Source organism: Carassius auratus, chromosome 19 (genome assembly GCF_003368295.1).
Source record: "Carassius auratus strain Wakin chromosome 19, ASM336829v1, whole genome shotgun sequence".
Classification (NCBI taxonomy): domain Eukaryota; kingdom Metazoa; phylum Chordata; class Actinopteri; order Cypriniformes; family Cyprinidae; genus Carassius; species Carassius auratus.
In genome coordinates, this window is record NC_039261.1 from 1,907,365 (window position 1) to 1,924,497 (window position 17,133).

Here is a 17,133-nt window from a genome sequence, read left to right on the forward strand (position 1 = left end):
TGCATTAGCATGGTTTAAATCGTACTTATATGACCGCCATCAGTTCGTAGCAGTGAATGAAGATGTATCATATCGATCACAAGTGCAGTATGGAGTACCTCAAGGCTCAGTACTAGGGCTGCTACTCTTCACGCTTTATATGTTACCCTTGGGAGATATCATCAGGAAACGTGGTGTTAGCTTTCACTGTTATGCTGATGATACGCAGCTCTATATTTCCTCGCAGCCCGGTGAAACACACCAATTTGAAAAACTAATGGAATGCATAGTCGATATAAAAAATTGGATGACGAGTAATTTCTTACTGCTAAATTCAGAAAAAACAGAGGTGTTAATCATAGGGCCTAAAAACTCTGCTTGTAATAACCTAGAACACTGTCTAAGACTTGATGGTTGCTCTGTCAATTCTTCATTATCAGTTAGGAACCTAGGTGTGCTACTTGATCGCAATCTTTCCTTAGAAAGCCACGTTTCTAGCATTTGTAAAACTGCATTTTTCCATCTCAAAAATATATCTAAATTATGGCCTATGCTCTCAATGTCAAATGCAGAAATGTTAATCCATGCATTTATGACTTCAAGGTTAGACTATTGTAATGCTTTATTGGGTGGTTGTTCTGCACGCTTGGTAAACAAACTACAGCTAGTCCAAAATGCAGCAGCAAGAGTTCTTACTAGAACCAGGAAGTATGACCATATTAGCCCGGTCCTGTCCACACTGCACTGGCTCCCTATCAAACATCGTATAGATTTTAAAATATTGCTTATTACTTATAAAGCCCTGAATGGTTTAGTACCTCAGTATTTGAATGAGCTCCTTTTACATTATACTCCTCTACGTCCGCTACGTTCTCTAAACTCAGGCAATTTGATAATACCTAGAATATCAAAATCAACTGCGGGCGGCAGATCCTTTTCCTATTTGCCGCCTAAACTCTGGAATAACCTACCTAACATTTTTCGGGAGGCAGACACACTCTTGCAGTTTAAATCTACATTAAAGACCCATCTCTTTAACCTGGCATACACATAACATACTAATATGCTTTTAATATCCAAATCCGTTAAAGGATTTTTAGGCTGCATTAATTAGGTAAACCGGAACCGGAAACACTTCACATAACACCGTACTTTCTACATCATTAGAAGAATGACATCTACGCTAATATTTGTCTGTTTCTCTCTTGTTCCGAGGTCACCGTGGCCACCAGATCCAGTCTGTGTCCAGATCAGAGGGTCACTGCAGTCACCCGGATCCAGTACGTATCCAGACCAGATGGTGGATCAGCACCCAAAAAGGACCTCTACTGCCCTGAAAGACAGTGGAGACCAGGACAACTAGAGCCCCAGATACAGATCCCCTGTAAAGACCTTGTCTCAGAGGACCACCAGGACAAGACCACATGAAACAGATGATTCTTCTGCACAATCTGACTTTGCTGCAGCCTGGAATTGAACTACTGGTTTCGTCTGGTCAGAGGAGAACTGGCCCCCCAACTGAGCCTGGTTTCTCCCAAGGTTTTTTTATCCATTCTGTCACCGATGGAGTTTCGGTTCCTTGCCGCTGTCACCTCTGGCTTGCTTAGTTGGGGTTACTTCATCTACAGCGATATCATTGACTTGATTGCTATCATTGATTAACTATCATTTTGCATTATTGAGACACTGTTTTCCAAATGAATGTTGTTCAGTGCTTTGACGCAATGTATTTTGTTTAAAGCACTATATAAATAAAGGTGATTGATTGATTGATTGATTGATACCACAACTGTAGGTTTTCACACAGCTCCAGCTTTCCCTTTGCACCAACCCTAAAAAGTGCTTCCGACACCCACTTCTGGTCTTGCTGTGGCATTGTCTGTGGCCACAGAAGGGGGAGATCTTCTGGCTGAGATGAGACCTAGTGATATTATCAAAAACACTGGTTTAAATAAAAGCTAAGAGAGCATTAAATGATGAAGACATGTATATATTTTGAATGAGATCTTACTGGGCTCCTCACAACAGTATTCTCAGAAACAGTTGATGGCGTTGCTGTTTTTTTGATGCGTTGTGAACTCTGAGGTGGAGGAAGGAAGAAGGAAGAGGAGGACTGGATGACGGGCTGATGAGGTTTGGGGGATGGAGGAGGATGAGGATCAGAGGGTGGACATGAAACTGTAGCTGAACTGGAGTGCTCTAACATCTGTGGAGTCAAACATTATGATTAATCTATTAAGGGGATTGCCGTGTTTTTAATACATTCAAATTACATAGTGATAAAGTCATGATGTCATTATAAAAGTCTTGATGTCTTTTAATATTAACCTGAGAGGTTTTCCTCTGGGTGCTCAAATTAGGTTTTGCTGCTGCCACATGTGAGCCTCCAAACCTTGACTTTTCAAACTAAAAAGATTTGTCATGGTTAGTGATAACAAAACCCTAACACTATAGTTAAAGGTTGAGATGTTTCAATATCTGCAGTGATGCATGCAATAGTGTGGTCTGCTTACCATTGACAATGTCAGTTTAGGTCTCTTTGCAGGACACAACACATCACTGACAGAGGGTGTGCTTTGGGCCGGGGTGCTCTGTGATGCTTCCACTGTGACTGGTGGATGAACCTGTGACACATGCATAAAGTACAAAAAAATCTTCCTAATGTGATTTTAGATATAAAGACACATTGATGTTGCAAACACATCTATCTATTTATGCAACTTGAACCAGGCTAATTGAAGTAACCTTGTGAAATCCACAAATACATGTCTGTGCTTCCTTCAGAAGAGTGGTCTGTCCCCTCATTTGCAGAGGGCACTTTTCTACCTGTGAACATGAATTATACCTCTGACACTGGATCTCATATGGTATGTATTTACTTAACCATACATATAAATAAAAATACCACAATGTATTGTCAAAAAAGTTTGTTAGTTTGCCCATGAATCTAGCTGCATAACTTACCTTCTGATATATCTCATGCCATCTTTTTTGTCGGGGAGAAGGTCTATTCCCCTGCGTAGATGGCCAAACTCCTGTTTGGGCAAAACTCTCCAGACGCGCAAGCCATTCAGCATTACTCATGCCTTTGTGAGACTTGATGTCATTGCCTGAAACACTACATAACACGTAACACTAACTGCCATTGTAGCCTGTAGCATTTACCCTCCCGTTGTGTTCATTTCATGATAGCTAGTTTTGTGTTCCTGGTCCAGAACCACCGCCATAATATAGCAGATTATAAATCCATTATAATACATTTATTATCTTACATAAAACATGTTGTGGTTTAATTATTTATCATTTAATGCCATGTCAGCAGCAGGGGCTATAGATCTTTCTATTATGGCTGTATGTCTCAATGACCTAGGCTCATACAACTCTTTTTTGAATATAAATAAATAAATATATATATAGCATTATGGATTAATTTGACTAAAACAAATACTCAGATTAAACATATTGTGCTCTTTCAACTGTGTCCATGTGATAAGGGCATGAACCTGAATGTATAAACTTATCCATTCACTTCTTTTGACAGGTCATAACATATGTATAAACATATAACATATGTGTAAAAGTTAAACAAAACATTAACATTATCCAGATTTATTTTGTGTGTTCAGATGCCGCATGTGGAAAAAGTTATGGAACCTTATGACAATTAAATAAAAAGCATTTTTTTTTCAGAGAGAAAACTTGTTAATCGGTTAAATTTGACATATTTACAGTTACGTTAGCTCCGGTCGTAATAGTATTTACACATCAGTGACTATCATACGTAGTCTATCAAGCGGTATTCATAGGCTAATTTACATGGCCAATCTTGCTATTCCTAAAGAACAAAAATCCTAAACCATTTCATTCATATCAAGATATAAATAACATACATGAGCGAAATGTAAATAATTTAATGTTAACTGAGCGGAGATTATATGCAATTTGCGAGGCCGTGCATGATTGGTGTGTGAGAAATAGACCTTGCCATTTCATTGGACGCGGAAAAATAGAGATTGCAACGTGATTGGTTTTTAAAAGATAGAAGTCGTAACGTGATTGGTTTTCAAAAGATAGAGGTCGTAACGTGATTGGTTTTCAAAAGATAGAGGTCATAACGTGATTGGTTTTTAAAAGATAGAAGTCGGCATACTATTGGATTAATTTTACAGACTTGTGGTTGTCAGGTAGGGCTATTTCGGCCACAACAAACCCCTGCTTAGCAAGCAGGGATTTCAGTGAGATCACCCTACTCTTTGTCAGAGGAGAAGAGCAGAGCAGAGCCCCCAGACAATAAAAACAGCTGGCCAATACAGGGATCGAACCTGCAAACTTGGCGTTATTAGCACCATGCTCTAACCAGCTGAGCTAACCGGCCCGGCATAGCCATCTTCCTCTACCCGATTGAATAAAAACCTGCCTCAATGTTTGTGAACGCAATGAGAGAACAAAGCTTCACGTTTAAACCTGGCCAAGGCCTTGTCTGGGATTTGAACCTGGGACCTGTTGCACCCATAGCGAGAATCATACCCCTAGACCAATAAGCCTTCTTGTCCAAGGTCAAGAAAAAAGAGCTACTCCAGCATCAACAAAAGAAGGAACATGAACTAACTAATCAAAGACCTCGAGACAGTGTGAAAGGCTAACGAATGCAAGTTGGCCTCTTAACTGACCTAAAAATGTGACTGTATCTAACATGTAGAGGGATGTTAGGGAGGACAGCTGAAATTTTTATTTCCAATGCTGTCATCTTAAACCATGACTACACACACACCAGGCTACAAAATATTACATGAAATATGTCATACTTTAAATGTGGTCATCTTACCCCAGGTTTACACCAGGTGCTTTTACCTCATAAAATCTCTAGCACTATTCCCACATACTTTGGCCCATATGGATACATTTGGCCTTTTTTGTTTTGTTTTTAGTTAAGACTCTCAACGTTTTTTATTTATTTATAGAAAAGTCATTATTATTACATTATTTTAGAAAATATAAATTTATTTCTTGGTAAATGCAGTTTTCCATATCTCCACAACAATTTGGTAACGATTTTTACAATTAAAATGTGTGTCTGTTATTATGTGTTATTGCCAAATATAAATGTAAATAGTTTAAACATTATTTTCATTCATAGGGCATAGAAACCACGACTTCTTAGACAATACACACATCATTGTTGACAGTAGCATAGCTTAATTAGCTGACGGTCGATAAATTTAACTTATCTGATCATTTATCACGTGAAAAGTTACAGGTTCACAGGTACTGAAGAAAGCATGAACTGTACATGCTAGCTAGCTATACTGACACGATTCATTTTCCAAAAATACACACTGTATATAAACAAATAATGACCAGTTTTCAATGAATGAAGTAACAGCCTTACCTTTAACAAAGATGACAATAACAACGACCAGCGATTGGTCAAAAGGAGGCCACAGGAAAGAAACGCGATTGGAGGAAAGTAAGCAACAGAAGAGAAACGTGATTGATCAGAAGTAAGCCCCGGAAGAGAAATGCGATTGATCAAAAGTAAGCCACAGGCGAAACGTTATTGGTCCAAAGTAAGCCACAGGCGAAACGCGATTGGTCAAAAGTAAGCCACAGGCGAAACGCGATTGGCTCATGTGGGCTTACTTTGGGCTTACTTCAGCTCAGTCGGTGGAAAGCAGTAGGCGCAAGCGAGAGGTAGCGGGATCGATGCCCGCATTCTCCAAGTTGGCTCCTGCCCTTTTACTCACACATCCCTAAATCAGTGGTTTACAATCCTGTCCTGTACGCATCCCTGCCCTGCACATTTTGCATTTCCCATCATCCAACACACCTATTTCAAATCATCAGCTCTTTAGTAGAGACTGCAAGACCTGATTTGGGTGTGTCTAATACGGGAGACATACAAAATGTTCAGGACAGGAGTGCCTCCAGGAAACGTTTGAAAACCATTGCCCTAAAGAGACCGACTGAGTATTGACGCAAGGCTGCGACACTCCCACGTTAGCTTTTATGGGGCTCACAGCTGCCAAAAAGTATTTCAGACACGGTCCTGCGCAAATTGGTTGCAAAACAGGTCCCACCGAGATTTGAACTCAGATCACTGGATTCAGAGTCCAGAGTGCTAACCATTACACCATGGAACCTTAATTGAAACAGTTGTTGCTCACAGGGCCACAAAGGCTGTCACCAGTGCCAAACTAGTTCTGTTTTTATCTTTTCCTGCGGCAAGAAAGCACACAGGTTCCACTGAAATTTGAACTCAGATCATTGGATTCAAAGCCCAGAGCGCTGACCATTACACCATGGAAACAAAACCGCTTGGCTTGTGGCCAACTGGGAAACAGATAGTTCTGTGGCAGCGGGGAAGCAGTCGTTCAGAAAAGTTGGAACCCAGTGATTTTTGATCACTGGCCTGCCTCAAAAAACGGAAAAGAGTGGGAGATTTCGCCAAAACCCGGGATCGAACCAGGGACCTTTAGACGTTCAGTCAAACACTCTCCAAACTCCACCAAAGCTGGGGTACAAATGTTTCTATAAGAAGGGGGAGAAGAGGGGAGAGGGAGGAAGAGAAGTGCGAGAAATTCAGTATATCGCAGGTTCGAATCCACGCTGTAACATAAAGTTATTTAAAGTTATTTGTTAAAAATCGTAAATCGATTGTTTCGTTTCCAAGTTTGATTTTAAAAGTAATGTATTTTAATTTAATTATTGTTTCTTTTCTAAGATTGATTTTGACAGTAATGTTTTTGATTTAATGATTCTTTCGTTTCTAAGATTGATTTTTATTTTATCCTCATTATCATTATCATTAGTCCAAGTGCATTTATTAAGGCAATCATTTCCTGTGGCAGTAGGGACAAATTAACCTCCTTATTACGGCATTCACACTTTATTGTATCATATTACTTACTGCAAAGCTACATGTGACACTGAATTTAACTGTAAACTGAATGCCATTTACATTCAATAAAACAAATAAATACAACACACCAGTCAAAGAGAAATATATTTTTTAACTATATACATATTTTAAAAAATGTAGGAATAGTACTAAATTCAATATAAAATTAAGAATTTTATGTGCACACGCTATATAAAATAAGTACAAAAAATATAAATATATACATCAAAATATACACATTTTGGTATTTTACTTTATACTGCTTCCTCTACACATAAACCTTTCTATAATAATAATAATAATAATAGTTTAACTTTATTTAATATGTATTATATATTTCCATATGTATTATAGTGTATTCATATACATACCCACATGTTAATAATAATAATAATAATAATAATAATAATAATAATAATAATACACGATAAAAAAAAGTGCACAGTATAACTCTTTAACATTAAATATGGCTGGAAGATAAAAAAACAGAATAGATCCAACCAAGAGAACAAAATGAATGTATCACACATAAATAAATGAGTTATCTTCTCATAATCTGTAACCACTGCTCCTTCGTAATTGTTTCTTTATTAGGGCAATATATTTTGCCTTTGTACTGGCTATGGCCAGTTTCTTGAGTACGAAATTGGCCACACTTTCTGCATGAATTTGCTTTTACAGTGCGATTGTACGACCGTTTGGTTGGAGTGGCTGTGTCATTTGCAGGTGGGTCAGAGGAAATTGCTCCAGGGTTAATGGTGGAAAATGGGGCTGGGCAGGGCACCAGAAACATCTAAGAAACAACAGGGGCAGTGGGTGTGTCAGGAACCAATGGGTGTGGTGCTGTCGGCCTGGGACAAATTGTCCTTAGCTGGCTGGACGTGGCTGAACGCTGAGGGTGTACGGCTGATGGCCAGATTGAAGTTGCTGTGGCAGATGTACAGGTAGCTGAGGGCGCAATCTTTCTAAACTTTGTCTTTGCCTGTCCAGCTGTGTCTGGTGGCATCTGGTAGGTATGCAACTGGTGGCTATATTGTGGAGGCACAACAGGCTGTACTCGTGCTGGAGGCAAAGCATCCAAAGCCACTGGACGTGCCTCTGGAAGGTCCAGCCCTTGCAACAGCAAGTAGACCTCCTGACCCTTTAAACGGATATTGTGCCATGTCGTAAGGGTCCTCTGATTTACCTCAACTAGCTGAAGGGTTGTGTCACTCATCACCGTTCCATTGCTCAGGATTAGCTGCCGAATTCTTCTGTAATCACGAAGAATGAGATCCCATCTAGACAGAGATTCTGTCAGCTGTTTCTTGGTGCTTCGGTGGATGTTACATAACCTTATGAAAATCATTTCAACAAGGCGACAGCAATTAGGCCACTGTGCTGGAGAGCCGCTAGAACCCAAAACACACCTTTTTGTGCTGTCGACACCAGGAGTGAAGACAGCTTTCTTTTTTGGGGACCTAAAATGTCCTGTAAGTAGCCTGTCTTGATGACGAGCAGCATACACCACCCTGTCTTTATCAAATTTGTCCAGGTTCTGCCACAAACCCACAATGGTCGCAACTTGTTGGTTGGTAAGTGTGAGGCTTGTCTGTGTGCGCAGCTCCACCAGACACTCTGCCAACGCATCCATCTGGAATGCCATTCCAGGAATGCAGTGCTCGTCAACAGCCTGGAAATATAACTGTTGGTTAGGTATTTACATGCTGTTAAGTAAGTTTACTGCTTAATGGCAGATAACTAAATGAGTGACAATTCGTATAGAAAAGGACATTTTACCATTGCTGAGGGCACTGGTGTATCTAAAGGATCCTGGACACTGGGCAGTGGTGGAGCCTGGACACTGGGCAGTGGTGGAGTCTGGACACTGTGCAGTGGTGGAGCCTGGACACTGAGCAGTGGTGGAGCCTGGACACTGGTAAGTGGTGGAGTCTGGACACTGGGCAGTGGTGGAGTTTGGACACTGGGCAGTGGTGCAGCTGTAGGAGCCTGGACACTGGGCACTGGTGCAGCTGGTAGAACTGGTGGACCTGAAAGGACTAAGTCATCTGATGCCACAAGATTTGCCACTGTGGCTTCCTCTCCAAAGAAATCAATGAAACCTTCACCCTTTTCCACTTGCTCCTCCACATCTATCTCCTCCAGCAATTGAGAGGTCCTAGCAGAGGTAGGGCACATGTCCTCCAGGGGCTGACTATTCTGCCTCAACAAGTGCTGTACTCCAATGAGCTCCCCTGGGAAAATATTTGTAACAGGAAACATTTTTAATGGAAATTATGCAGAAAGGTTTATTTAGAAATGCAGTAAATATTTTGTTGTCCACTTCTGTATGAACAATATATATGTAATTCAGAGGGTATCATAAAAAGACAGGATTACTCTATATTCTACTATGTATTTTATTTTCTGCCCTGAAACCTAGAACACAGAATAATGTACAAATATTCTGTTAGTATAATTTTTCTCTGATATGTCAAAATTACATTATTATTGTCCAAAAGCACTTGTAATTTTACCAAAAACATGCTACATCATGAGCTGCATTTATCAAAATATTTTTACCTGTGTACACTGCAGGTGGAGTAAAGCTAGGGACCAATTTCCTGCCATACAACTTATTGTAGTTCTTATTGACAGAGGAAACCAGCTCCCCTGTGTAAGAGCGCAGAGTTGAACCTCCATCTGCAACAGCAGCTTCAGCCCGGTCCTGATTCCAGCGTAATAAACCTTCCAGGAGATAAATCTGGAAGTTCAGGCTGTTTGCGCTGTTCCCTAGAAAAAGAAATAGAAAGCCAAATATTGCTTTGAGAAAATGCAAAACAGAAAATTTTATCTGCAAATATCTTGATAAACAGGAATTAGTGGCAAAATGTGGTATATTCTGACATGACAAACCTGGAATAAATCTGCTTAGGTGGCAGTAAAAGGATTCCAGGGATGTGGAGCCTCTGGCACAACGATAGGTTTTTAGAACCACCCCACCCTTGTTTGTAGTTCCAGTTTCAGTATAGAGCGGCACATTAGGAGGGTCTTGGATACAGGTGACGTGCCGCCTCTGGACATTCCAGATGTGCTGCATTCTGACACTGTCAAGTAGAGGAACACCAAGAGCATCTTTCCCCTTGCCACCCATGGGCTCTATGATGAGCATATCAAGGAGGCGGAAAGTGGTTTCTTCTCCCCGTGTTCTCCTCCTGCAGTGCTGGAGCAGCTCAGCTTTAGTTAAATGATGGTCCAATTCTGCCTCCGTCAGTGTAGACCAGCCCTGTTGGATGAGTTGCTCCCTTTTGGCCCGTCTCAGCAGAGTGAGATCCCCTGCATCCCACTCAAAAATACAGGATGACAGCCTTGCAAAAAAAGTAGGGTACAACTGGTGGGCGTCAGTGGTGCACCCTACTGCCAGACGTCGTATAAAATGCCGAATGTCTAGGCGGACGATGACATCTGGCCAGCCGCTGAACCGCCTCTTCAATTTAGTCTTTCCCACTTTCTTGCAACAATCATAGTCCACATAAATGATAGTGGGAGGATCAACACCAGCACTCCGGTATCGCTCCATGAGCCCTGCAGCCATGAGGTCTAACCCAGCCCCTTCATTCGCAGTCAGGACACTCATCAGCACCTGACCTATCTCATTGCCCACTGAGGTAAGCCACTGTGCTGTGCCTTTCGCAGGCCCACTCAACTTCTTGGTGATCTGAAATCAATCAATCAATCACCTTTATTTATATAGTGCTTTAAACAAAATACATTGCGCCAAAGCACTGAACAACATTCATTTGGAAAACAGTGTCTCAATAATGCAAAATGATAGTTAAAGGCAGTTCATCATTGAATTCATTGATGTCATCTCTGTTCAGTTGAAATAGTGTCTGTTTTAATTTGCAATCAAGTCAACGATATCGCTGTAGATGAAGTGACCCCAACTAAGCAAGCCAGAGGCGACAGCGGCAAGGAACCGAAACTCCATCGGTGACAGAATGGAGAAAAAAACCTTGGGAGAAACCAGGCTCAGTTGGGGGGCCAGTTCTCCTCTGACCAGACGAAACCAGTAGTTCAATTCCAGGCTGCAGCAAAAGTCAGATTGTGCAGAAGAATCATCTGTTTCCTGTGGTCTTGTCCTGGTGCTCCTCTGAGACAAGGTCTTTACAGGGGATCTGTATCTGGGGCTCTAGTTGTCCTGGTCTCCGCTGTCTTTCAGGGCAGTAGAGGTCCTTTCTAGGTGCTGATCCACCATCTGGTCTGGATACGTACTGGATCCGGGTGACTGCAGTGACCCTCTGATCTGGACACAGACTGGATCTGGTGGCCACGGTGACCTCGGAACAAGAGAGAAACAGACAAATATTAGCGTAGATGCCATTCTTCTAATGATGTAGAAAGTACGGTGTTATGTGAAGTGTTCCGGTTCCAGTTTACCTAATTAATGCAGCCTAAAAATCCTTTAACGGATTTGGATATTAAAAGCATATTAGTATGTTATGTGTATGCCAGGTTAAAGAGATGGGTCTTTAATCTAGATTTAAACTGCAAGAGTGTGTCTGCCTCCCGAACAATGTTAGGTAGGTTATTCCAGAGTTTAGGCGCCAAATAGGAAAAGGATCTGCCGCCCGCAGTTGATTTTGATATTCTAGGTATTATCAAATTGCCTGAGTTTTGAGAACGTAGCGGACGTAGAGGAGTATAATGTAAAAGGAGCTCATTCAAATACTGAGGTGCTAAACCATTCAGGGCTTTATAAGTAATAAGCAATATTTTAAAATCTATACGATGTTTGATAGGGAGCCAGTGCAGTGTGGACAGGACCGGGCTAATATGGTCATACTTCCTGGTTCTAGTAAGAACTCTTGCTGCTGCATTTTGGACTAGCTGTAGTTTGTTTACCAAGCGTGCAGAACAACCACCCAATAAAGCATTACAGTAGTCTAACCTTGAAGTCATAAATGCATGGATTAACATTTCTGCATTTGACATTGAGAGCATAGGCCGTAATTTAGATATATTTTTGAGATGGAAAAATGCAGTTTTACAAATGCTAGAAACGTGGCTTTCTAAGGAAAGATTGCGATCAAGTAGCACACCTAGGTTCCTAACTGATGACGAAGAATTGACAGAGCAACCATCAAGTCTTAGACAGTGTTCTAGGTTATTACAAGTAGAGTTTTTAGGCCCTATGATTAACACCTCTGTTTTTTCTGAATTTAGCAGTAAGAAATTACTCGTCATCCAATTTTTTATATCGACTATGCATTCCATTAGTTTTTCAAATTGGTGTGTTTCACCGGGCTGTGAGGAAATATAGAGCTGCGTATCATCAGCATAACAGTGAAAGCTAACACCATGTTTCCTGATGATATCTCCCAAGGGTAACATATAAAGCGTGAAGAGTAGCGGCCCTAGAACTGAGCCTTGAGGTACTCCATACTGCACTTGTGATCGATATGATACATCTTCATTCAATGCTACGAACTGATGGCGGTCATATAAGTACGATTTAAACCATGCTAATGCACTTCCACTGATGCCAACAAAGTGTTCAAGTCTATGCGAAAGAATGTTGTGGTCAATTGTGTCAAACGCAGCACTAAGATCCAATAAAACTAATAGAGAGATACACCCACGATCAGATGATAAGAGAAGATCATTTGTAACTCTAAGGAGAGCAGTTTCAGTACTATGATACGGTCTAAATCCTGACTGGAAATCCTCACATATACCATTTTTCTCTAAGAAGGAATATAACTGTGAGGATACCACCTTTTCTAGTATCTTGGACAGAAAAGGGAGATTCGAGATTGGTCTATAATTAACTAGTTCTCTGGGGTCAAGTTGTGGCTTTTTTATGAGAGGCTTAATAACAGCCAGTTTGAAGGTTTTGGGGACATGTCCTAATAACAATGAGGAATTAATAATAGTCAGAAGAGGACCTATGACTTCTGGAAGCACCTCTTTTAAGAGCTTAGATGGTATAGGGTCTAACATACATGTTGTAAGTTTAGATGATTTAACAAGTTTATACAATTCTTCCTCTCCTATAGTAGAGAATGAGTGGAACTGTTCCTCAGGGGGTCTATAGTGCACTGTCTGATGTGAAACTGTAGCTGACGGCTGAATGGTTGCAATTTTATCTCTAATAGTATCGATTTTAGAAGTAAAGTAGTTCATAAAGTCATTACTGCTGTGGTGTTGGGAAATGTCAACACTTGTTGAGGCTTTATTTTTCGTTAATTTAGCCACTGTATTGAATAAATACCTGGGGTTATGTTTGTTTTCTTCTAAAAGAGAAGAAAAGTAATCAGATCTAGCAGTTTTTAATGCTTTTCGGTAGGATATGCTACTTTCCCGCCAAGCAATACGAAATACCTCTAGTTTTGTTTTCCTCCAGCTGCGCTCCATTTTTCGGGCTGCTCTCTTTAGGGTGCGAGTATGCTCATTATACCATGGTGTCAAACTGTTTTCCTTAACCTTTCTTAACCGTAAAGGAGCAACTGTATTTAAAGTGCTAGAAAAGAGAGAGTCCATAGTTTCTGTTACATCATCAAGTTGTTCTGAGGTTTTGGATATGCTAAGGAATTCGGATACATCAGGAAGATAACTTAAAAAGCTGTCTTTTGTGGTAGAAGTGATGGTTCTTCGATACTTGTAACAAGAAGTAGAATTTACAATTTTGGCTATATGAAGTTTACACAGAACTAAATAATGATCTGAGATATCATCACTTGGCTGAATAATTTCAACACTATCAACATCAATTCCATGTGACAGTATTAAATCTAGAGTATGATTTCGACAATGAGTAGGTCCTGAAACGTGTTGTCTAACACCAATAGAGTTCAGAATGTCTATAAATGCTGATCCCAATACATCTTTTTCATTATCGACATGGATATTAAAATCACCAACTATTAAGACTTTATCTGCAGCCAGAACTAACTCGGATGTAAAATCACCAAACTCTTTAATAAAGTCTGTATGGTGCCCTGGTGGCCTGTATACAGTAGCCAGTACAAACATAACAGGGGATTTATCATTAACATTGGTTTCTCTGGATAATGTTATATGAAGCACCATTACTTCAAACGAGTTATACTTGAAGCCTGCCCTCTGAGAAATCCTGAAAACGTTATTATAAATTGAAGCAACACCTCCCCCTTTGCCTTTTAGACGCGGCTCGTGTTTATAACAATAATCTTGGGGGGTGGACTCATTTAAAATAATGTAATCATCAGGTTTTAGCCAGGTTTCTGTCAAGCAGAGCACATCTATATTATGATCAGTTATCATATTATTTACAAAAAGTGTTTTCGTAGAAATGGATCTGATATTCAATAAGCCAATCTTTATCATTTGTTTATCCATATTGCATTTGTTTTTTATTTGTTGAACCTCAATTAAATTGTTAACCTTAACTTGGTTTGGACGTTTTTTGTATTTTCTAGTTCGTGGAACAGACACAGTCTCTATTGTGTGATATCTAGGTGAAAGAGTCTCTATGTGCTGAGAATTAACTGACCTCTGTGACGGGAGGCAGCTAGCAGACGGTCGGTTTAGCCAGTCTGTCTGCTTCCTGACCTGGGCCCCAGTTAGTCAAGTATAAACACTAAGACTATTTGTCATATTTCTAGACAGAAGAGTGGCGCCACCCCAGGAGGGATGAAGACCATCTCTTTTAAACAGGTCAGGTCTGCCCCAAAAGCTCGTCCAATTGTCTATATAACCTATGTTATTCTGTGGGCACCACTTACACATCCAGCCATTGAGTGATGACAATCTGCTATGCATCTCATCACCACGGTAAGCAGGGAGGGGACCAGAGCATATTACAGTGTCTGACATCGTGCTTGCAAGTTCACACACCTCTTATTGAAAGAAACAATAAGCATAGCAAATAATACAACATGCATCCAAATCAGTTAAACTGAAAAAAAATAAAGCTCTCTTGGTCTAACAATACATTATAGATAAGGGTACAGTAAATTAAGCAGCTTATCTGACCTTCTTAGTTGAATCCATTTTTAAGATTGATCCATACGTGGATGTTATGCTGGCCTTTATGTGATCGAGCCTGTTGAGAATGTCCTGACTGTATACAGTGAGGAGCCATTTGTAGCTGGGTACTGAAGCAAGTGGTGGTGGCTCCTGGAAGTGCAGCGAATGCAGGCCACGATTATCAAAAAAGGCCACACACTCTGATGTGTACCGAAGCGCACGTTTCAACCACTCCTCACTGTGGTTCTCTCTCAGCTGGCCGATGATCCTCACTGGGCCATTCCCCATGCCCCTCTCACGCAGCAAGCGAAGAACCCGAATGTCACAGGCATACCTTGGAAAAAAGTATTCATTTAAGTATCTTATTATAAGGTATCTAATTATTGTTGGAAATATTTATCAGAAAAGGTAGCACATAAGTGAAAATGACTGCAAAATAATTACTTGCGTGTGAGGATGACCCTGAATTCAGCTCGATGGGCCAGGTCCAACTTCTGCAGAACAGCATGACTCCAGGACAGGTAGCTGGTTCTACATTTGGTGCAGATCAGGGTCTCTGTCACCAGGTTGTAGTATCTGTCAATGTCTAACACCTGTCATACCCTCCTGTGCAGTCCACCACCACACAGCTGTTGCCTGGCACAGGCAGGGTTAGTACACTGGAGCCGCACCTTCCACAGCTTATATGGGCATATTCCTTTGCTGTGTTTTTAATACATTCAAATTACATAGTGATAAAGTCATGATGTCATTATAAAAGTCTTGATGTCTTTTAATATTAACCTGAGAGGTTTTCCTCTGGGTGCTCAAATTAGGTTTTGCTGCTGCCACATGTGAGCCTCCAAACCTTGACTTTTAAAAAGATTTGTCATGGTTAGTGATAACAAAACCCTAACACTATAGTTAAAGGTTGAGATGTTTCAATATCTGCAGTGATGCATGCAATAGTGTGGTCTGCTTACCATTGACAATGTCAGTTTAGGTCTCTTTGCAGGACACAACACATCACTGACAGAGGGTGTGCTTTGGGCCGGGGTGCTCTGTGATGCTTCCACTGTGACTGGTGGATGAACCTGTGACACATGCATAAAGTACAAAAAAATCTTCCAAATGTGATTTTAGATATAAAGACAGATTGATGTTGCAAACACATCTATCTATTTATGCAACTTGAACCAGGCTAATTGAAGTTACCTTGTGAAATCCACAAATACATGTCTGTGCTTCCTTCAGAAGAGTGGTCTGTCCCCTCATTTGCAGAGGGCACTTTTCTACCTGTGAACATGAATTATACCTCTGACACTGGATCTCAAAACAGCTATAAGTCATCATAATTATATCAATATAACATTGTATTTACATGTAATTACTTAACCATACATATAAATAAAAATACCACAATGTATTGTCAAAAAAGTTTGTTAGTTTGCCCATGAATCTAGCTGCATAACTTACCTTCTGATATATCTCATGCCATCTTTTTTGTCGGGGAGAAGGTCTATTCCCCTGCGTAGATGGCCAAACTCCTGTTTGGGCAAAACTCTCCAGACGCGCAAGCCATTCAGCATTACTCATGCCTTTGTGAGACTTAGCTGAAGCAATGTCATTGCCTGAAACACTACATAACACGTTACACTAACTGCCATTGTAGCCTGTAGCATTTACCCTCCTGTTGTGTTCATTTCATGATAGCTAGTTGTGTTCCTGGTCCAGAACGACCGCCATAATATAGCAGATTATAAATCCATTATAATACACAAATTATCTTACATATAACATGTTGTGATTTATTTATTTATTATTTAATGCCATGTCAGCAGCAGGGGCTATATTCATGCCAAGAGGAAACATTTCAATTGCACAATTCAGTCATATATATAATGTCAAAACAATTATATAACATTTATATATATATATATATATATATATATATATATATATATATATATATATATATATATATATATATATATATTTATGTGTGTGTATGTATGTTTGTACAAATATAAAAAAATACATATAATAAGATTATAACAAGAACAAAAGTATAAGAACAATTACATAGAGTCTTAACAAGTTGTGATAGATCTTTCTATTATGGCTGTATGTCTCAATGACCTAGGCTCATACAACTCGTTTTTGAGTATAAATAAATAAATAAATATATAGCATTATGGATTAATTTGACTAAAACAAATACTCAGATTAAACATATTGTGCTCTTTCAACAGTGTCCATGTGATAAGGGCATGAACCTGAATGTATAA

General features: G+C 40.0%; 2 protein-coding genes and 2 non-coding genes across 4 annotated transcripts; all 4 read right to left on the reverse strand.

Annotated features, from left to right (window-relative positions):
* Positions 1–1,948: 1,948 nt before the first annotated feature.
* Positions 1,949–3,206, reverse strand: LOC113120172 (uncharacterized). Its single transcript, XM_026290118.1, has 6 exons — positions 3,145–3,206; positions 2,944–3,097; positions 2,725–2,805; positions 2,493–2,603; positions 2,308–2,376; positions 1,949–2,185 (listed from the first exon to the last, which is right to left on the reverse strand). The coding sequence occupies exons 1-6, from the start codon at positions 3,204–3,206 to the stop codon at positions 1,949–1,951; spliced, it is 714 nt and encodes a 237-aa protein (XP_026145903.1).
* Positions 3,207–4,280: 1,074 nt separating this feature from the next.
* trnai-aau (transfer RNA isoleucine (anticodon AAU)) lies at positions 4,281–4,354 on the reverse strand. Its single transcript has one exon. It is a non-coding gene; the product is annotated as a tRNA-Ile (tRNA).
* Positions 4,355–6,047: 1,693 nt separating this feature from the next.
* On the reverse strand, positions 6,048–6,119 carry trnaq-cug (transfer RNA glutamine (anticodon CUG)). The gene has a single exon. It is a non-coding gene; the product is annotated as a tRNA-Gln (tRNA).
* A 1,185-nt stretch (positions 6,120–7,304) lies between these two features.
* Positions 7,305–16,717, reverse strand: LOC113119126 (uncharacterized). The gene is made up of 10 exons (XM_026288353.1): positions 16,322–16,717; positions 16,061–16,141; positions 15,829–15,939; positions 15,650–15,718; positions 15,311–15,568; positions 14,873–15,200; positions 9,773–10,574; positions 9,440–9,649; positions 8,657–9,111; positions 7,305–8,549 (listed from the first exon to the last, which is right to left on the reverse strand). Exons 6-10 carry the CDS (start codon positions 15,152–15,154, stop codon positions 7,671–7,673), a joined length of 2,628 nt encoding a protein of 875 aa, XP_026144138.1. The 5' UTR covers positions 15,155–15,200; positions 15,311–15,568; positions 15,650–15,718; positions 15,829–15,939; positions 16,061–16,141; positions 16,322–16,717; the 3' UTR covers positions 7,305–7,670.
* Between the last annotated feature and the right edge of the window lie 416 nt (positions 16,718–17,133).